Raw genomic sequence first — 22,520 nt, 5'->3', positions numbered from 1 at the left:
TGTCAGCCTTGGAGTTGTCACTCACGCTTGTGATTGTAATGACTAAACTACCCCTTGATCGAATTTGTGTGACTTAACTATTCATGAAAATTTAAACTACGATTTATTTATTTTTGATTTTTCCCTAAATTTGAAGTTTGAGTAATTTGAATTTAATAATTTTTTAGGAAGATTAGACAAATTGGATTTATTAGGCAAAACATATATTCTTTAACTCAATATATTTATCTGATCGGGTCCACATTCCAAATTATTTACCTTACTGTTTCTTTTCTATTTATTGAATCACTACTGATATCATTTGAGTACATATATATACTCTAATAGCATCTATATTCCGGTGATATCAAACGGTAAATACAAATTAGTAGTTAACAATATGGAGTATCAAAGTAAGAGAATAACCGATAGTTTTCCTTTTTTAATACAAGTGTTTTTTCCCGTTTCGTTTTTATATCCAGGATTCAAGCCCGAAACATATGGATGAGGGAGGAGCAACCTCAAAGGATTTAGTGCAACATATGTCGATGGGATACTTCTATGTTAATTGGAGGTTTAAGTTTGGAGCTTTTAGTATGAAAAAATCATTATAAAGGAGTGTTTCACTTGAATAAATCTTATATATGAATTAATGAATTCTAATACAAATATTAACAATAATTTAAAAAAATTATAAATATAAAATAACGTCATTTTTTTTAATGAATTAAAAAAGAACATCACATAAAATGTAAACTTTGATGTTATAAATATGTTTGCGTTGCCCTTTTTCACGTAAATAAAAAATATATATATATACTTATTTATTTCGTGTAAATATCGAATATAATTATAATAAATATTCGAATTCTACTCACTTGTGACTCAACCAACACCAGAGAACCATTTGAAAATGATTATAGTGGTGGACCCCCCTTATCTAATTAAAAAAAAAATATGAAAGTTTTTATTACTTAAATAAGGTAAAAAATATATTTTATGGATATATATTATTTTAATTTTCTTGTTAACTTTTCCCAATAAGAAATTATACTCTTTGTATTTTCATCCCTCCATTTTATGATTTCTTAAAAAGAACATTGAAACACAAATTTTATAATAGACATTTTCAAAGAAAAAATATTTGAAACGAAATTATTAAATGTGAATATTCGAAAAGCATATACTTATCCAGGGTTATATTAGTCATTTAGAAATCTTGTGAACCTTTTTATTTTTTTTTAACTTTGCTCTAAAGGAGCTCATAGTTTTTACGGTACACAGAAATACTAGGCATCACAAAAAGTGGGTGGACACCAGCAGATTGCATCCACAAAATTATTTATGATTTGTTTTTAATTATTATTACAAATATTGCTTGCTTTTAATTGCTTTTAATAATAATGTACTCTTTCCTCCTTAATGAAGAGGTCTCGAGTTCGAGTTTCCTTAGGTATGAAATCGTTTTGTTGGAGAGCGTAAAAAGTTGGAACTTTCCGATGTAAATTTAAATTTAGTCGGATTCATGTGGGTAATGGAGAGGAAACCAAAAAGAAACTTACAATTTGAAAAGACATTTTACATATTTTACATAAGTCTGTTTTTAATTTAGGCTCAATTGATTTTTATGTATTTCAGTTTTGAGTGTGTATGAATAGATATATAAATTTGTATGAATTGAATAAGTAAACATTACGTGACAATTCGTCTCGTACATTAGTCCTATATATATTATATCATATTGAGATGTTTGCGTTCACTTGTTCTTTATATAAATTTATGTGTTTATTTGGATACATCTAAAGTTGACGATCGAAATCAAATAACATGTTGGATTCATATGATTAGATACTATTTTTATTTCACCTTTTTTAGTTATGTTGTTTACGGACTGATATGGTTTGTTACTATTTTCATTTCACCTATCTTGTTATATTATTTATAAATCGTATAGTATCGATATGAGTCTATAAAATTTTCATCCTATCTATCTTGTTGTATTATTTGCAAATTATGTTAGATTTGCATAAATTTGTATCGTCATTTATTTTATATTATTATTTGGTTCAATTATTTATATATGATATCGAATTGATATAACTTAGTATGTCTCCAGTCATTTATCAGTTATACAAATATGAAATTGTATCGTATTATTTTTATTTTATATATTTTGTTTTCGTATTCAAAATCATGCCAAATTAGTATATCTTTATACTAACTTCATTTGCATATGTTGTCTAATTATTCAATTTATTACTAGTATTTTACAACTTATGATTTGTGCCACAGTTGACAATTTTGCAAGCAGGCCGCAGCTAAGCATGAAGCATTGTGAATCACATTGTTTATTCTTTTATGACATTAATTAATTAGTTAATGTTGCTTCTGACCATTCGAGAGAATATAAAGTTATATCGACCATAGTCAATATACATAAACGTTCTACCTTTTTTATACAACAATAATTGAGACATTTTTTATAGGGCAAACTATATAAATCCCACTATAGTATAGATCTTAATTACTCAGATTTTTGATAGTTTTAAATATTACTTTTTCTATCATACTTCATACTTAGAATACATGAGTTTGAAATCGACAGATACATGTATCTGTCGAATTTTAAAATCAAAATACGTATTTTATTTGTTTAAATTAATTGATTGTAACCAATTTTCTTAATATAAGGCAGAAATCAAGGTATGTATCTATGTTTAATTAATTTCATTTTATTATTATTTGAAATAATAAAATCGTTAATATTATTTATAAAAGACAAAAACATGTATATTTTGATCATGCAATTTTATGTATTTCATTTTATTAATTTTAAAATAATAAAATTTATTAATTTGATGTATCTATTAACAATATATGATGTATCCGACTAACAGAACACTTAGATATATGAGTATCATACAAATAGATTCATATGTATCATAGAAGTATCTAATATTAATGTCATGTATATATTTATATGATATAATATTAATTTCATGTATCTATTTATATGATATAATATTAATTTCATGTGTCTATTATTAATTCGATGTATCAAGTATCAATTTTATATATTATATTCAAAAGCATGTATTTCAGTTACATAATAAACACACATATAATTATGTATATCTAAATATGAAATGTAATTGAAACAAATGAGTTTAGGAACAAATCACGATTGTGGAGTGTTTGTTTTATCATTAATTCAAAAAAAAGTTTTAAAAAAATCAAAATTCTCTATATATGTGAATTAGATACATAAAAATGGGGTGTCAAATAAAAATACATCAATCGAAAAAAATGAATAATTACACCTATATATAATGTTGTTTATGTAGGGTTGGGTATGAATTTTTTACATCCAAATATGCATTGTGTTTGTTGAGAATAAGTGGTAATGGAAGATGAAGGATAATAACGTGTAGGTGTAGGTAGAGATACAAAGGAGACGTGTGATTTGGGAGGAAAATGGTGGTGTTGAAAAGAGAGAAATTAACTTGAATTATAAAAAGTCTTCATCATTAAGGAAACATAATGTTAGGATAATTATTAATTGGGCAACTTTCACATGTAGCAAATAAAAAATTCATATTTGTATGCTATAGCAAAGTTTGCATAATTGCGCTCCATAGCAAACATAGAAACTGTATAATTCGCCATACATATACAGTTGAAGCAAATTGTATAAAACGAAGTGTATAAAACAAGAAAGAGAAAGACACTAGGACAGAGAACTGTATAAAAACGAAGTGTATAAAACGAATTGTATTATTATAAGTGTATAAAATGATTATATACAATTTGAATTTGTATAAAATGAGAAAGACAAAAGAGACTTGACAAAGAATATACAATTGAATCGAATTGTATAAAACGAAAAAGAGAGAAATTAGATACAATTTGAAAATTTTATAAAACGAGAAAGAGAGAAGGACAAAAGAAACTGGGCATGAGAGTATTTTTATTGTATAATTATAAGTTTATAGAACGAAAATATATGTACTTGCATGTGTATATACAATTTTCTCACGCTTTATACAAACAAAAACGCAATTTATACATTTCGCTTCTGTTTGTATAAGTGAGGAAAGCGAGGGTGGCGAGCGAGATTTGGGAGAGTGGCGAGCGAGGTCTGGAAGAGGGGAGAGAAGAGAACAAAAATATATATATTTATATAATTTTCTCTGTTTTATACAATTAAAAACAATTTTTATACACTTGTGTTTGTATAAAAAGTGAGGAAGCGAGCGAGAGATTGGAGGAGAGTGGCGAGCGAGATATTTGGGAGAGAGGCGCCTGACAATTTTTTGCAAACGTTTGCTATGGAGCACAATTAAATCAAATCCTAGCTATTCCATTTATTTTAGGTTATTAATTTGCTATTAGATATAATTATTCCCTTATTAATTACCATATTTAATGCGATTATGTATCTATTTTTTTTTAATAAAAAATATGATATATTTATTAAAAATGGTATTATTTGTAATATTTTTGAAGCAGTGGGATTATATGTATCTAACGAAAGTATGTCTATATAAATAGTTTTTTAATATTTTTGAAGCAGTGGGATTATATGTATCTAACGAAAGTATGTCTAAATAAATAGTTTTTTCTTTTTTTATATATCAATAATTGAAACATATAACTTCATAAAAATATTAATTATTTTGAGATGTTGAAATCAGTGGTGATTTGAACCCCTAAACCAACCTCTAATTTTATATTCAAGAGGTTCAAAATCAATATATAAACATAAAAATTCTTTAAAATACCTTAAATATACAATGTAATTTTTTGCCACTTTAAAACCTACAAAAAAATATTAGAACAAAATTAATCGCCCACCATGGGGCTCGAACCCACGACCACAAGGTTAAGAGCCTTGCGCTCTACCAACTGAGCTAGACGGGCTTTTGTTTTTTATGATTACATAATTTTATGCAATTTCTTATAGCCAAGAAAGAATTTGAGCTCGTTAAGAATCAAGCGACTTCATATGATGAATCTTGGCACCCATCACAATTAACACGCCATGATCCACTAGTCAACAGATATATAATTAACCATTAATAAGATTCTTGCCTAGTCAGGGCATTTTCAGTTTTAAATACTACCTACTGCCAACTGGTGTCTACACCCAACACATTTATTTTTATCATAGTGAAATGATTTAATGAAGTGTAAATATGCGTAAATTAATTGATGATCATGTATATAAACACACGAGGTGAGTAAGTTTTTACCAACCTTCAGTTACCTCAAAAATGGGGTTTGGGAGGGGAACAACAAAAGGAAGAAATATAACAAAGAGTAGAAAGTCATTAGAAATAAAAGAATTAACATAACCCAACAATGAACTCCTTTGCCCTCTCAATATCATCAATCCAACATGAGAACAAAAATACAGAAAATAAAGCCAGAATATAACACTGCAATTGCATCTCTGGTCCAGTAGGAAATAAGAAGTATTTTCCTTTCACCAACATTATCAATCTTGGAAAAATTAGAAGCACTTCCTGTGGACAATAGAGGGACCAGATTCGTCATACTCTGCCTTTGCAATCCACATCTACAGAAAATAAGAGAAGCAGAAAACACCGTCAGTAACTGTCAAGCTTCTAAGTACGATAGACACCCAAAATAATAGCAAAGTTATAAAGGCAGAAGGGACAATGCAAACCTGCTGGAAGGTGCTGAGGGAAGCCAAGATAGAGCCTCCAATCCAGACACTGTATTTCCTCTCTGGTGGAGCGACCACCTTAATCTTCATGCTGCTAGGAGCCAATGCAGTAATTTCTTTGCTCATTCTATCAGCAATACCTGGGAACATGGTAGTACCACCACTGAGCACAATGTTTCCATAAAGATCTTTCCTAATATCCACGTCACATTTCATGATAGAGTTGTATGTAGTCTCGTGGATTCCTGCAGCTTCCATTCCAATCATTGAAGGTTGGAAAAGGACCTCAGGACACCGGAAACGCTCAGCACCAATGGTGATCACCTGCCCATCTGGTAGCTCATAGCTCTTCTCAACAGAAGAGCTGGTCTTTGAAGTCTCGAGTTCCTGTTCATAGTCAAGAGCAATGTAAGCGAGCTTTTCTTTCACGTCCCTGACAATTTCTCGCTCAGCTGAGGTGGTGAACGAGTAACCACGCTCGGTGAGGATCTTCATCAAACTATCAGTGAGGTCACGTCCTGCCAAGTCAAGACGGAGAATGGCATGTGGAAGGGCATACCCTTCATAAATTGGGACAGTGTGGCTGACACCATCACCAGAGTCCAACACAATACCTGTGGAGAAGAAAAAGAATTAGAAGTAATAACTCAATTGATAACAACCATGTCAAAATTAGAAGGTTGTAACTTATAATAAGTAATCATATCCACAAAGCATCATATAAGTGCAAGATCTTTACATGGTAGAAGCATCAAGAAACTTGAGAGATGTCAGTCATATAAAATAATTATGCTAATAAAGAATGAAAATTTTCTTACCGGTGGTACGACCACTGGCATACAGTGAGAGTACAGCCTGAATAGCAACATACATAGCTGGGGTATTGAAAGTCTCAAACATAATCTGGGTCATCTTTTCACGATTAGCCTTTGGGTTAAGAGGGGCTTCAGTTAGGAGGACAGGATGCTCCTCAGGGGCAACACGAAGCTCATTGTAGAAAGTATGATGCCATATCTTCTCCATATCATCCCAATTGCTGACAATTCCGTGCTCAATTGGGTATTTAAGAGTTAAAATACCTCTCTTTGATTGAGCTTCATCTCCCACATAGGCGTCTTTTTGACCCATACCCACCATCACACCAGTATGGCGGGGGCGGCCAACAATACTAGGAAATACAGCTCGTGGAGCATCATCTCCTGCGAACCCAGCCTAGATAATAAACCAATATAAGAATCTCTTAATTTTGTAAACAGAATCGGCCAAAAGGTAATAAGCATCAGTAAAAAAATGGCAGGTCAACTCTGCTGTAGTACAAAACACTTGAGCTTACCTTGACCATTCCAGTTCCATTGTCACAGACAAGGGGCTGAATATCCTCTCCGTCTGCCATCTTATGCTATTTCCTGCATTGAAAAACGAAACCACAGTAAGAAATGTATATGTCCAAAAACTTATCATCTGATACTGATATCTTTATTCCTCATACGAGTTTTCGCTATTTGTAAATAACAAACAAGTTTAAATAAGCTGAACACAGAAAGTCCCACATAAAAGAATACATATTATGAGATGTTCATATACTATTCCTTCAGTCAAAGGTTCCTATTACTTCGAACCTCTATTTTTTCAGTTTTCAGAGAAATATATTCTCTCTTTGCACGGATGACAAAGTAAAGGCTCCGCACATAAATTGAATAATAGCATGTTAACAATTACAGATATTATTATAGCTATCGATATATCAGTGCATCAACAAATAAGTAGAATTATGTTTCACAGCATCAGAGATTTTGGGCATATTAAACCAGCTCACGAGATACACTAACAAAGTTGGTTTGCCATGGATAATGGATAAATGATATAACCACCACCAGTTTTTGGTGGATTTTACATTTATTAGGTTGAATAGGTACAGTGTACAGCTTTTTGCAAGCCTTATAACTGCACACGATCCATAATACATAATGCACTTCAAGTTTCATAAAATTTACCCACATAAAACTCAATAGCTTCTATTTCACACAAAAGCTACAATGAGACTCAAATAAACCACATTATTCAGATTCCATATTCCCCCAAATCCAGTGCATTACAATCATTATAAATTAACGGGATAATCATCAAAGGCATCTGTAATGTTCTATTTCCCTAGGATCATCAGATCAAATTGAAACAAATATCACTATTAGATTTGCTTCTGCTGTTCTGCCAAGCAATTCCAGAACTCTACGACATCATCAGTTAACACGCAAAGTTCCATCACATTAATTCAATAGTACATAAATTCTCAAAAAGTACTCAGCAGATCCAACAAAATCCTAGTAAAAGAAAGAACAACTCTGTTTTCATGGATACTTGTATCTATGCCATACTGCAAAATCTAGAAATGTTCTAAGCTCATCCAATTTAGATACTATTTTCCATATAATCAACAAGGGAAGATAAATATGAATGGATCTATGGATCAAAAACATAATTACTACAAAAATGGATCAATTACACCTCAATATCATATATATAAAGATCAAAAAAGCGAGAAAAAGCTATTGAAATTGTAAAATGCAGATGAATTATACCTTTTTCTTGGAACTAGGAATCAAAGAGAAAACCGAGTTAAGAGAAAAAAAAGGAAAGAGAAAAAAACAATTATCCTATAACAATATCTAATGCCATATGTGCTAGCTCATTCAATTTTAATACTATTTTCCATATATCAGCTAACAACCAATACCTGAATATTCCGATTAACAGATCTATGGATCAAAAACATAATAATTACTACAACAATCGATCAATCACACCTCAATATATATAAGAAAAGGAGAAAAATAATTCAGTTTCCATGGATAAACAATATCTATGCCATATCTGCAAAATCCATAAATATGCTTAGCTCATTCAATTCTGATACTATTTTCCACATATAAACAAACAATTAACACCTGAATATTCCGATGAACAGATCTATGGATCGAAAACATTATAATTACTACAAAAATGGATCAATTACAACTGATATCAAACATAATTATCATAAAAATGCGAAAAATACCGATGAACGGATCTACGGATCGAAAACACAATAATTACTACGAAAATCGATCAATTACACCTCAGTATGAAAAAAATGCGAAAAAACGATTGAAATAGTAGTGAAATGCCGATGAAACGTACCTTTTTTCGGAGAGAAAATTGGTAGAGAGATGAGGAGAGAGAGAGAGAGGGGCACACACTAGCAAACAGTCAGGGAATGCAAAATGTGGAAAAGCTCTCTTTCTTCTTCTTCTTCTCTATTCTAACCTTCTCTAAGAGAAAAATGAGAAAAGAAGAGTATATATTGAAGATTTGAGAAGAAATGTGAGCCGTTGGATCTGTGATGAAATGATATGAGTGACAGTCAGCATAACACGTCGTGGGAAGCTATCATTACCTCATTACTCATTAGTGGTTGTCACACACTGGCATTTCCCTATTCTATCGCTTTTTCCTTCATTTTTTTTAAAAAATATTTTGCTAAATAAGTACTAATATTAAATAAAAAAATGAAATTTTTAGAATCAGAAATAAAAGGGAAAAAGTATTTGGAAAAAGGTAGAGGTGGATCGAAAAAATACTGGGGGAAATAATTAGATAGTATTTGACACTATGTTTATGATCAATGATATGATCATAGAAACGAGGTAGTTGAGTATAAATAGGTTACAAAATATTTTATTTTGTATCGTAAATGAGTCATTTTAACCCTTTACAACGAATCATTCAATCGAAATTTGACATATAGAAGTCCGTAAGTTCACCAGATGGTTGATGGTTCGGGCCCTTTGGACTCACTTAAGTTTGATACTTCGATTCAACATCGTGTATTTTATAGTTGTAACTTGTAAGACATTCACAGTAACATCAATAGAAAACATAATCATAATCATGAGTAACTTTCTTCTTACTAAAAGTTGTGTACACTTGACCCTGGTAGTTCTAGCTTTCCTGAACTAGACCTTCGTATAGCAAAAGCTTAGTGCATCAATAACGACTATGGACAAAACAGAAGGGGTACAAGCACAAAGCACAACCTAGTATAAAACATAAAAAACTAAATTTGGTTTCTGTGTTGCTACTACAAAAGAAAAATCTGTCAAATACAAAGGGAAGAACAACAATTTCAAAAAATTTATCAATGGAAATTAAAGATTATTGATTCTCTGCATCTTTCTGCTTGATTCCATCTATGCTTTCTATAGGAGGCAGAGTCTGCAATTCAAAGATGGAGCAAATATTATAATCTGAACCAAGAGGAAGAAGTACGAGCTTGTAAATAGATGGTATATAGATAAATACAAGATAAAGAATTCCTAGAAACAAGGAATGAGCTATGTTTCAATTTCGAATAATGTCACCAAGAATCATCAAACACCTCGTATTAGAGAGTATTTTTCTTGCAATTCGTTACCAAGATTCAGATTCAACAAGTTCATGTAGGTCTAGATATCTATATAGTGCAGACTGTAGTGTCAATATCAACTATTCATCCTTCATGCCCACCTTAGTGACACTACAACAAAAACATAACCACTGGAATCCCACGACTAAGGTTTAGAGAGAATAGAGTGCACACAGATCTTATCACTACCTCGTAGAGATAGAGAGGTTGTTTCGGAAAAACCCTCAATCGAGTGCGCACTAAATCCAAGAACAAAGCAGAAGAAAATAGTGAAGAAATTATAGCAACTAGCACGGCGAACCAATAAAATAGTGCGATAATTGAAACACAATAATCAACTGACGGTGCGAGATATCAAAATTAAGAACTACAATGATACCAGGTGATAACAGGTACAAAAAACCAGAGACTATATGAAAAGACTAGTAATAGGACAACCCCTAACTACCTACTAACCATCTACCCTTATCCGCTACCTCCATACCTTTCCATCCAAAGTCATCGGTAAACTGAAGATGCACTATATCTTGTTTAATAATCTCTCCCCAATACTTCTTCAGCCAAACACTACCATCTCTTCAACTCATTATATCCAGCCTCTCACATCTCCTCACTGGGACATCCACGCATTGCCTTATCATATGTCCAAACCACCTCAGTCTCCCCTCCTCATCTTGTCAACCACGAAGGTCACTCCTACTTTATCTCGGATACCCACATTCTTAATCATATCACTCCTAGTATGCCTGCACATCTATCTTGACATCCTCATTCCTACCACTTGCATCTTCTGGACCTGTGCGTTCGTGACTGGTCAACACTCAACCCCATACAACAAAGCTGGTCTAACCACCACTCGGTAAGACATACCTATAGTTTTGGTGGTAAATTCATGTCACACAAAACGCCGGATGCGAGCGTCCACTTCATCCATGCTGCACTAATACGTGTGTGACATTATCATAGACTTCACCATTTCCATGGATCAGAGACCCCAAAGGGTCTTTTAAATCTCTCTCTTGGGGACAACTTGTGTGTCAAGTCTCACTTCTACGCCTACCTCATGTGTCACATCACTGAAACATATTTCTTAACTTGTTTGGAGTTTAGTGGTAATGAACATTGAAAGATACCCTCATAAGCTTAGTGGTAAGGATACTTTTTTTTTTCATACCACCCACAAGATACACGTTTTTACTTTTTCCAACTTAAGTTAATTTGTATTTTGAGGGTTGAGTATTATAAATATATAGGTATAAAGAGGTACTTAATTGGTGACTTGTTAATCTCATCATAATGCTTTGCATAGTGCTTTATATAATCCTGTACTAGTCCAAAACCCTGCCTGGTGCATTTTATTCCTTCTCTTACTTCATTATTGTTATTCTAAATGGTTGTTAAACAGAAATTAATTATTTTCTCCACATGCAAGCAAAATTTTGGCTTAAGAATGTCAAAGGTGGTGGTCCATTGAATGTGTCTACCACATCTCCTAGCACAATATTGCTGCAACTAATTCTTGTGGCGGTCCATTAAAACTTTTGGAATAAAATTGTGTATCTAATAGGAGGTATGGGAAGAAAGAATTCACTTGTTCCTACACTGTAAATTCACTGCCCAATTGTGGAACATGTTTTTCAGTCTCACAAAGATAGTGTGGACAATGCCTGAACATACAGCCGATCTAATGAGTTGTTGGATGAAAAGAGGGGGAAGTAAAAGACAGAAAAAATGGTGGAGGATAATACCCTCTTGCATACTGTGGTCAGTCTGGAGGGAGAGAAATGGAAGGTGTTTTGAAGACAAAATCAGATCAGTACATGAGTGAAATGGAACTGCCTGGAGACTTTATTTATTTGGTGTAAACAGAACTGTATAGAGGAAATAGAGGAGTTCGTAGAATTTCTAGGAGCTTTGCAAGGCTAGAGTCTAGTTCCTTTGTAACTTGTTTCTGAAGGTGTCCAGCATTCCGAATGCTGAAGAATACAACATTAATAATCTTCAAAAAAAAGAAAGGATTCGCAGCTGCTCTGAAGGAAGAACTGAAGCACTAAATACTAAATAGTTTGGAACTGAAAGCACTATATACTATGATGAACTTCAGTTAAAAGGGAGACAGGTCATTTTTACCAATTTTGTATGGAACTAGCAATTATTTGATGCTGTTCAGTGAATAAAATCCCACCACAGATAACCCACCCCCTCTTTTTCTTTTTCTCTTTTTTGCAAAAGAAAACAGTTAAAGTGGATATAATCTAGAACAAAGAAGCCTCAAATCAAAAGGTCGCTCACATATCCACAATCATCTCAAATTCCTTAGTAGAAATCAATTTGTAAAGTACAACTTATCGTTCGTTTGCAGTCCATCTGTGTGACCATAAGAAAAACTGATTTATCCGAAACAAGAAGCATTCCTTAAATTCATTTGGAGGAGGGTGACCATTTTGAAAGTAAAACTGTGGTATCACATAGAATTTATTTTGTTCGTAGACATCAGATACCCAAAGAATTTTTCAACTTTTAGTTGCCTTATGAAAGAGGTCAGGTTGTGCCCATCTATAGATGCAACACGCTTCTTATAGTTAACATTTCCGGACTGGCGCTATTCATTAGACAGCCACAAATTCAAAGGAGCATTATATCATACAGGTAAAAGACGCAGGACAAGGCCACACTCCTCGCTTAGTAGAAACTATTACCATGCAATACACCTAAATTTCAATAGGTACTTTAATAATGCTGACTACAATGCCAATCTCATTTTTTCCATCCTGCATTTACATTTTAATTACAAACGAGCAGTCAAGCATAGGAAAAAATGTGTACTCATACATTATACTATACCCCACAAAGTTTTCACTTTTATAGCTAAATATAGTCTAGATATGGCACAATTTGTCTTAAACCAGCACCATTTATTGGATAACCAGATTTTCAAAAGGGCATTCTATCAAACAGGTAAGTGAAATAGAAGAACAGCCAGATCGTCCATCCTTGCCAGATAATCATATTACTAATAACACAACTAAATGTCCAAATACTAATGTTGTTATACATCAAACACCAACTTAAACATACTTTGGACAGCATAAGCATCAAAATCTTCACTTACGAAGTCTCAATCCCAAAATAATTCAGCTAAATAAATTCTCACCAGTTGGTACAAACCATACGAATTCTCAATATTGAATCCACTTCATTTGGGCCCATATCATTCCTATATCATTTTTTTTTTCTTTTTGCAGGACAAATTATGGGTTTGTAAAACTGAAGCCAAAGTGTAAAGGGAAAAAGTCAAGGGGGAGTAACCAGATCAGGTTTGAAAAAGTTCTGGACTGTACATCATATACCCAAAAGTTCTTTGCTGGCTTTACAAAGGAAGTCAGCTTGTGCGCATCTAGAGATGCAACCCACTTATTAGTAGTTTAACATTTCCCAACTAGGATCATTTATAATTAAGTTGCTCACACTCTCCAAAAATGTTGCTCACACTACATTTGAAGGATTCGATACACCCTGGTGACATTTTTGAATAGTCAGATCAACATAGATTATAAGATGGCCATAAACTCAACAGGGACATTATATCTAACAAGTAAAAGACATAGGAAAAAAGACCACAGACTTTTCACAATTGCTAGAAAACATGCAAATTAATACATCTAAAGTTCTAAACTATTGGAAACTTCTATACTCATACATACTATACGTTATAATAAATCCAATTTTATAACTAACCTAGTTCAAAGATGGCACAAAATATGTTGTTAAACTAGCACCAGTGATTACATATCTGTAATTTCATAGAGGCATTTTATCAAACAGGTAACACTCCACATAACAAACTTGCTAACCTCATGAGCATATTATTATATCTATATTTCAACAAGCTGGATCAGCTATATAAGTCTTCAACGATTGTTACAAGCCGTACAAATTCTTAATACCGAATCACTTCATTTGAGTCCATATCACTTCAATAATCAATCAATTTTTAGGGATTTTCTAAAAGTAAAAACGAAAGTGAGAAACAGAGATTACCAGATCAGGTTTGAAAAAGTTGTGCACAACGGAGGCACCAGCAAGGAGAGAAACAACAACAACTACAGTCGACCAAGCCATTGATGGAGTTCCTGTTGGCGGCTTCCCACCACCGAATTTTCTGTTCATATTTTTTTTTGCTTTTATCAATCAAAAGTTCTCCAGTTAAAGAAGACGAAAATGGAGTTCTGCAACTATAGAGTGTAAAGAAGAAGAAGAAGAATCAACAGTGATAGCAAAATAATAATAATAAAAAATCTGAGTGAACAAAATTATTTAACAACATTAATTATTAAAAGTTTATTTTTTACTCGTTAATGAAAAAATGAAATTACTATTTTATTTTTTATTATTTTTTTTGAAAGTAAATAATTATTTAGAGACTTTTAAGAAAATTGTGCTCGTTTCAAATTAGTTGTTGTGATTTTGTTTACATGGATAAAGAAATAGATGTTGAATCTAACTCAATTTCATAAGCTAGTTCATGAGGGGAGAACATAATTGTCCAAAATCAGTTTACGACAGGAGGATTGTTGTTATGTTTTTTTTTATATCGATAAAGAAATGGATCTCGAGTCTAATTTATCCGAAAACTAGATCATGAGTGGAGAATATTGTTGTTATGTTTTTTTTTTATATCGATAAAGAAATGGATCTTGAGTCTTATTTATCCGAAAACTAGCTCATGAGTGGAGAATTGTCCAAAATCAGACATCAGAAAAAAATTGTTGTCATGTGTTTTCTTTACACTGATAAATCAATAGATCTTGAGTCTAACTTATTTAAAATTTAGCTTATTTAAACACTCGCAAAGAAATGAATTTTAGGTGTAACTCAATCTCACCAATTAACTCAGGGAGATGATTTTATTCAAGACTATATAAATTAGGCCAAATAACAATCACATAAATAATGTGAGATTCCAACACTCACTTAAAAACTCGTATATCATGTTCTCATTTCACTCAAAAACTTATATATATTGTTTTCAAATTTCATATTTTAAATTTGACGTATCACAAACCAATGTAATAAACAAACACTTATTAAACAATTCTTAATATTGTTTTAAAATTTTGAAATACAATTTATGAACGAACGTATCTTCGAAAAGATCTATTATTATTTTTTGTAAAAAAAATTTATCGGTGGAAGTCACGTGATCACGTCCCTATGTCTTTATGAAAACGTTAAATAGCTTGGGCATCCTTAAAGGCTAGCCCTTAAAGTGAAAAAATTTTCTTTCGTGGTTCGATATAAAATCTGATTAAATTAAAATTTATATTGAAATTAAAACAATTCAAATGAAAGTATTATTGTATTTATATGAATTTGAATTTGTATTTGACTAAAAAAATAAAATTATACTTATTATTTTGTTACAATCTTAATTAATGGTTTATAATTAAGATATAACGTACCATAGATTTATAATTAATTTCGTGGTAGTTTGGATCATTATAGCCTTGCAAGAGGGATTTATTGGACCAATTCCACTAGAAAGTGATATATAATTTGAGATATTTGATCTTCCATGTAATAATGGCCACATGTCTCCTCTAAAAATGGAATTATTGGCTGGAACATTTTTTTTATATTCGGACTGTTGTTAATATTGAGATTGATTAATTTTAGGTATAATACATATATTGGACTCTAAATTTGAATCCAAATTTTAACTTTGACCTTTAACTTTCATAATGCACAAACAAGCATTTTAACTATTTAACTTTTAAATAAATAAATACATGAGTTCTACATGGCACAATACACATAGGACACCACGTAAGACAAAAAATGACATGTAGGATCACATGTAGGATATGTGTGTCTATTTTTTCAACTTTATATAAGTTTAAGTGTCTATTTGTACACATCCAAAGTTGAAGGGCATAAATATAATTTGAAGTTAAAGGGCACATTTATGTATTATGCCTTAATTTTAAAATTATGTTAAAAAATTATATATTAAAAAGTAATTCACTCTTGCATAAAGGTAACATCTTGATGTATATAGTTTAAACTTGAATATTAAGAAGTACCAATTACTCTTGTTGCACAAGAGGATCGAAGAAGGGAAAAAATAATAATCACAATTAGAAATAATTTTCTAAATAAGCATGTCAAAGTTTACTTTTCGTTTTGCATGACTTTACAAGTTTGATTCTTTATTTTATGTAAAGCTCCGAAAATTGTTAATTAATTCGAACTTAAATGAGTTTAAAAAAAATAATCGAGTTAGTACATGTAATAAATGAGTTCACACGAGGATAATAAAAATCTCACACGATCAATAAGATTGTTGAAACGTTCATTATACAAGATCCAAATAAAAATATATATAGAATTTGATTTTAGACAACTAATTTAATCACCGAAAGATCAACTTTATTTTGAAGGAATAGTCTAAGTATTTGTTTATTTACAATAAAAGAAGGGGGGAAAGTTCTTTTCTTTTTAAACAATAGTATCAACATTTTAGACCTTAAATTAAACTACTCATTTTTTTTATATTAGTGAACAAAGTTTGTCATAACATAATCCAAAATCATGTATTACAAATACATGTCTAACATTTTATTAATTTGAATTAAGTTCCTTTCCTTTTTGTTTTAAACTTAAAGACTTGTGTCTTCTACATATACTACAACGTTACATTGCTAATTACTTAAATTTAGGATTCGTATCTCCCCTCTCTCGTGGTGATTCAGTTGAAGCCAGGTACACAAAAAGCAATAGTAACTTTTGATGATTACAAGTGAACTAGGTACACAAAAAAGCAATAGTAACGTACAGTTATAATGGAAACCAATATATCAAAGTTAAATAAGAAAAGAAACAAGGTCAAGGTTATTTATGGAAATAAAGGGTATAGGTTTTTCTTCTTGCATAGAAGTCAAAAATAAAAGACAAAATCTTTTCAGAAAAAGGCTTTGTAAGTCAAAAATAAAATATAAAATCTTTTCAGAAAAAGGCTTTCTCTTCACGCGTACAAATCGATAAATAAATAAATTCTTTTCATATTGAAGACGACGACAGAAAACCTTTTTATTATCAACATTGTAGATGTCGAAAATTGCATGAAGAGCGTCTATATAAACAAAGAAGCCAAGAAAGGAAAAACAGTTTTTGCAATTCACAGAGAATAGAAGAAAGCGAAATAAAGAGAGCAACAGCAAAAAGATTCTTGTCTGAGTTTGTGAGTTTGTAAACAACTTGAAGAGTGAGAATTTGTGAGTTTGTCAATAAGAATTGGATTTGGCTTCTTGCGAGTTGATTAGATCGATTATAGTTAATAGATACTAGTTGAGATTTGTGATTGGTAAATTGTAATTGAAAAAAAGTAAATAAAACAAGAGTTGAGTTTTTCCTTCCTTGAGTGAGGAAGGTTTTCTATAAACGTATTGTTTTATTTAAGCTCTTTCTTAGACAAATCAAGAACCTGGTTCTTGATATTCTTGATATAGGGGTAAGGTTTCTTCAATTGGTATCAGAACATGTCTTTTCAATAAAAAGATTAACATCTTGAAAAGATCAAATGACAGCACCACCTACCCCACAAGAAGTAGTTTCTCAAACACGACCATCATTGTTCAACGGAAAATACTATCGGTGGTGGAAGAACCGTATGATGGATCATCTTATAGGATAAAATCCTAATCTCTGAAGCGTAGTTTTAGAAGGTCATACAATACCCATGAAGGGAGCAGTTGGATAAACAATGGTATCAAAGGAGAGAAAGGAATGAGATGCTGCTGACAAGCTTGCCATTCAAAATAACGCCAAGTCTAAAAAAATCTTGATTTGTGGTATAGGGCCAGATGAGTATAATAGGATCTCCCTGTCAAGATGCTAAGTCAATTTGGGAAACTCTGCAAACCGCACACGAAGGAACTACTCAAGTCAAGAAATCTAAAATTGACAACTTAAACAGATAATATGAACTATTCATGATGATGGACGGAGAAACTATTCAAGACATGCAAGCTAGGTTCACATTAATTATCAATGAGATTTGCTGTCTTGGTGAAATAATTCCCAATGGAAAAGCTATCAAAAAAGTCCTGAGTGTCTTACCTGAATCATTGGAGAGTAAAAATTGAAGCAACTACTGAAGCGTGTGATCTAGACAAACTAGCCATGTATAAACTCATCGGAAACCTCATAACATATGAACTGAAGAAAAATCAAGAGAGACAAATAGGCAGTAAAAGAAAGGAAAAGAATCTAGCTCTAAAAACCATCGCATCTGAAGATTTTGAGGATGAAAATATTGCACTTATGATCAAAAGGTTCTCCGAAGTGCTAAAAAGGGGACAAACGTATCAAAAAAAAAAATCCTCAAAAGAAGAGAACATTTGTGTCATAAGTATGGAAGTATAGATCCCTTTATCAATTTTTGTCCACTCTGGGCCTTGGAATATAAGAAAAACAATCCAGACAAGTCAAATGAGGAAAAAGTGACAGATTTATTCCAAACAACAAATGAATGACAAATCAAAAGGTTGTTGATTGCATTTGCAGCCACATGGAGTTCAAACTTTATCAGATGGATGTCAAAAGTGCTTTTTTAAATGGCTATTTTCAAGAAGAAGTATTTGTGAAACAACCCCCTGGTTTTGAGGACCCAGTTAACCTTGAACATATTTACAAACTGGATAAACATTATATGGGTTGAAGCAAGCCTCACGAGCATGGTATGATCGTCTATCCACATTTCTTCTAACACATGGTTACTCATGTGGGAAGATAGACAATACGCTATTTCGAAAGCAAGGCTCAAATCTGCTCATTGTGCAAATCTATGTCGATGATATTATATTTGGAGGGACTACGCCTCACTTGGAGTCGAGTTTGCTAAGTTAATGAGTAGTGAATGGGTCTTTCAATGTTAATAATATGGGTCACATCCCGACCCTGAGTATTACAAAAAGGGGAATTTATAACCCTATTGTAGATTGTTTTGTTGGCATCCGACTGAAGTTCATTCTTCAGACAAGCTGGTGCGCTATCAAAAACATTTAGTTGTCCCGTGTTTTTAGATGTCATGTTGTGTTTTTCATGAGTCAACATGACTAATTTTCAAAACTAAATTAGATTATACTAATTTAATATTCTAAAATTAAAAAAGTAGATATTTAAAACTGTATTAAAATATTATAAGTTGCATTTTTTTTTCCATATCAATAAAATTAAAAAAATATATGTTAAAATATTATTCAATTAAATCCATAATGTCTGACACTAAAAAAGAAAATTATGACAACTAAAAAGGACCAAAGAGAATATGATAGAAGAGTTAAAACTAGAAAGTATATTTAAAAATAAAAGACGCGACAAGAACCCTACTTTTTAACACATAATAAATCATACACATGAACATATTAATAGTTAAGAACTTAGCTTCAGGGTGTGTTTTGTAAAGCAGAAATCGAGGTTCAAGATTTAAAATTTATATATTTTTCATATTAATTTTAAATGAACATACAATAATGATATATAATTGAACTAATAATCAAATATTTATTTTTATATATATAAAAAAGGTTTTGAACAAAGTTAGTGGGTTCCATGAACCAACAAACAACGTGAACAAATGGATCCTTCTTTTCATAGAGTGAACGCTAGCTTTTTTAAATTAATATGTCTTATGCAGTGTCAAGCTAAATTAGTTAAAATTAAAAATTTCTTTTAATAAAAAAAAATCAAACTCAAATACTCAATAATTAGGGTGTTTAATTAAACATAATAAATTTTCACTTATTTAAATCATATTTTACAAATTCCTTTGCTAATGAATATTCACAAGTTTATCATAAATTTTACTATTTCACCACTTAATTATTCATATCTTATGTATATTAAATTTGCACTATTGAAATAGTTATACCTATAAAATTATTCTATAACGGGACACAAAAAACACACTTTGCAAAATACAAATTACTAGAATGACAATATACATGAAAACACCAAATACAACACAAATTCTCAAAACAAAAATTACACAAGAAATTAATAATAACAACACAATTCTCAAAACAAAAATTACTTAACGATATAGATACAACTTAAATACAAAATTACAACCCAACACTATATGACTTGAACCAAATATATTACAAATGAATCTTGAAATAATCTCTCAATTATATCAACCCACTTTAAAAAAAAACTATTTTTTTTATATTTTTATTTTTATATCAAGCTTTTTTTGGAAGATTATATGATGAAAAAATAGATGAAGCAGCAGAAAAAAAGAATCCAAAAAGACAAAGACTGGCTGCAGCATTTGAAGTGTTGAGAAATTTATCCATATCACTGTTTGTAAGTCTCCTCAATTCTTCTGTCATACCAAAACTTGCTGCTGCTCCAGTAGCAAGAAAGTAGGAAATAAACTGCACAAATAAATAAATAAATTTATTTTTCCGAAATATATACGCTGACAGTATAAAAAAAATATCGTATTTGTTACTATATTATCACATGTTATGCTACACTAATTTTGTTGCAAAATCTTTAATTACATGTAAAAGGTAGAAGATCTCGGTTCTAACGCTAGCTTTAGATTAAATCTTATATTATTTTTTTTCTTAAAAAAAGGGGGATTTTAACATTTTTAACCAACGAGCTTGAAAGAATTTCACTCGTATAATTGTAATAGATTTTAGTCGTACATATATAACAAGTGTATAATCAATGTATACAATAATTTTATACTAGAAATGATAAACAAAGATTAGGAATTTGTTTTCGTTAATTTTCAAATTCTAATACATAAAATTGAAATTCTAAATTCGTTATCGACTATATATATAAAAAGAAAAGGGTAAATTGATTTACCTTGTCACCATAGAAGTCAAATAGACAGAGACCCTCACCACCTAGTCTATTTCCAGTGGTCACAAAGAAAATTGAAAATGCAGTTTGGAGAAGAGTATATGCCATTCCAATAACCACACTAGAAATCAAATATCTGAAAATTCCAAAAAAAAAAATAATAAATAAATAAATTAGACTAATAAAACTCATTAATTTCGTCGTATGAGCTTGCTTTCATTGTCAGTTTCAAATCCGAACAAATGAGGAGGGTTGTGGTTGATCGGCAGCCAACATAAAATTTGTCAATTCATGATGAATCCTCCTAATACAGAAAGTATGATGATGATGATATGAAATAAATTTAAATGGTGAAATGACGAGTTATTGTTATAGAATTAACTAAGTACATGAAATCCATCGAAAATATTTTTAACGAAAATTTTATATGTATTTTATAGCGAAGTAGTGAAAATTAATTTTACCTGTATGCATAAAAGTCGGTAGACTTTGTTTTGATATTAATAAAATTGAGACTCGTAGTATGAGTATTGGTGGCGATCACGATGAGTGAAATCAACAAGAAAATTAACGTAGCAACCCTCACAATAAGGCTAACAAACGGTGGAACAATAGTTGTTGATGGTAATGGTGGTGGTGCCATTTCACTTTTTGGTGAACTATAAAAATTCTTATCGAATATAAATTATAATTATAACAATAAGAAAGTAATTAAAAAAATTTGATTACAAAAGGAAGGTTTTCTTTGTAGTGGATAATACTTTGAGGTATGTTTGGTTATATAAAGAGAAAAAAAAGATAATTCCAAAAAAAAAAAAAAAAAGTGGACTTTGTCTTATCAAAAAATAATATACAACTCAAATTACATTTGTATTTTATAATTGATATTATTACGGCTTCCATATGTAGAGAGTTTACTTTGAATATTTTGATAGACATATATTCCTTTTGCTTGATTTCTCGACTTATCCTAAATGACGTGTAAGTAACGATGAATTTAAATAATATGATAGAATAAAATTTAAATAATAATTATAATCTAACGGATAATAACCATCTAAACAAAGGAACAAATATTTGAATTTGAATGGTTTGATATTGTAAGCTTTTAACTATCTTCTTTTTTGTATTAAGATTTAAACTTTCTTTGTCCGAATAAATCTTATCATTAAGATTTTAAATAAAATTTTAATATTAATATTATTAAAAGGTAATTTTGTGTGGATAGTTATTACAACTATTACAAGTCATCACCACTAATCACCTCTAGGCTCTATAATCAATATTATCGCCCCTCGACCATCTACAATACTATTGTAGTCTATCTCTATTGTATCAATTATTTTCATCATCACAACTAATATTACTGTCCATTGCCATCAATAGATCGTCAAGCACCACACATTCATCAGTTATCATCATCAACAACGTCAATTATTAACTAACTTCATTATCACAATCATTACCGGTACTCATTATTATAACTATCATCATCATTATTTTAAACATTAACACCAACTATTACCATCA

The 22,520-nt window shown here is 31.0% G+C and overlaps 2 protein-coding genes, 1 long non-coding RNA gene and 1 other non-coding gene across 4 annotated transcripts; all 4 read right to left on the bottom strand.

The window, feature by feature from the left end:
- Window positions 1-4,826: 4,826 nt before the first annotated feature.
- TRNAK-CUU lies at window positions 4,827-4,899 on the bottom strand. Its single transcript has one exon. It is a non-coding gene; the product is annotated as a tRNA-Lys (tRNA).
- Window positions 4,900-5,216: 317 nt separating this feature from the next.
- Window positions 5,217-8,997, bottom strand: LOC107017728 (actin-97). The gene is made up of 5 exons (XM_015217969.2): window positions 8,846-8,997; window positions 7,002-7,074; window positions 6,487-6,880; window positions 5,669-6,282; window positions 5,217-5,557 (listed from the first exon to the last, which is right to left on the bottom strand). The coding sequence occupies exons 2-5, from the start codon at window positions 7,059-7,061 to the stop codon at window positions 5,492-5,494; spliced, it is 1,134 nt and encodes a 377-aa protein (XP_015073455.1). The 5' UTR covers window positions 7,062-7,074; window positions 8,846-8,997; the 3' UTR covers window positions 5,217-5,491.
- A 569-nt stretch (window positions 8,998-9,566) lies between these two features.
- Window positions 9,567-14,401, bottom strand: LOC107015993. Its single transcript, XR_001456404.2, has 2 exons — window positions 14,151-14,401; window positions 9,567-9,919 (listed from the first exon to the last, which is right to left on the bottom strand). It is a non-coding gene; the product is annotated as an uncharacterized LOC107015993 (long non-coding RNA).
- Window positions 14,402-20,075: 5,674 nt separating this feature from the next.
- LOC107017330 (CASP-like protein PIMP1) lies at window positions 20,076-21,729 on the bottom strand. Its single transcript, XM_015217586.2, has 3 exons — window positions 21,455-21,729; window positions 20,994-21,126; window positions 20,076-20,548 (listed from the first exon to the last, which is right to left on the bottom strand). The coding sequence occupies exons 1-3, from the start codon at window positions 21,631-21,633 to the stop codon at window positions 20,354-20,356; spliced, it is 507 nt and encodes a 168-aa protein (XP_015073072.1). The 5' UTR covers window positions 21,634-21,729; the 3' UTR covers window positions 20,076-20,353.
- Between the last annotated feature and the right edge of the window lie 791 nt (window positions 21,730-22,520).

The sequence above is a fragment of the Solanum pennellii genome, chromosome 4 (assembly GCF_001406875.1).
Source record: "Solanum pennellii chromosome 4, SPENNV200".
Lineage (NCBI taxonomy): Eukaryota > Viridiplantae > Streptophyta > Magnoliopsida > Solanales > Solanaceae > Solanum > Solanum pennellii.
Note: the sequence above shows the minus strand (reverse complement) of the source record. Positions and strands in the feature narration are given on the sequence as shown.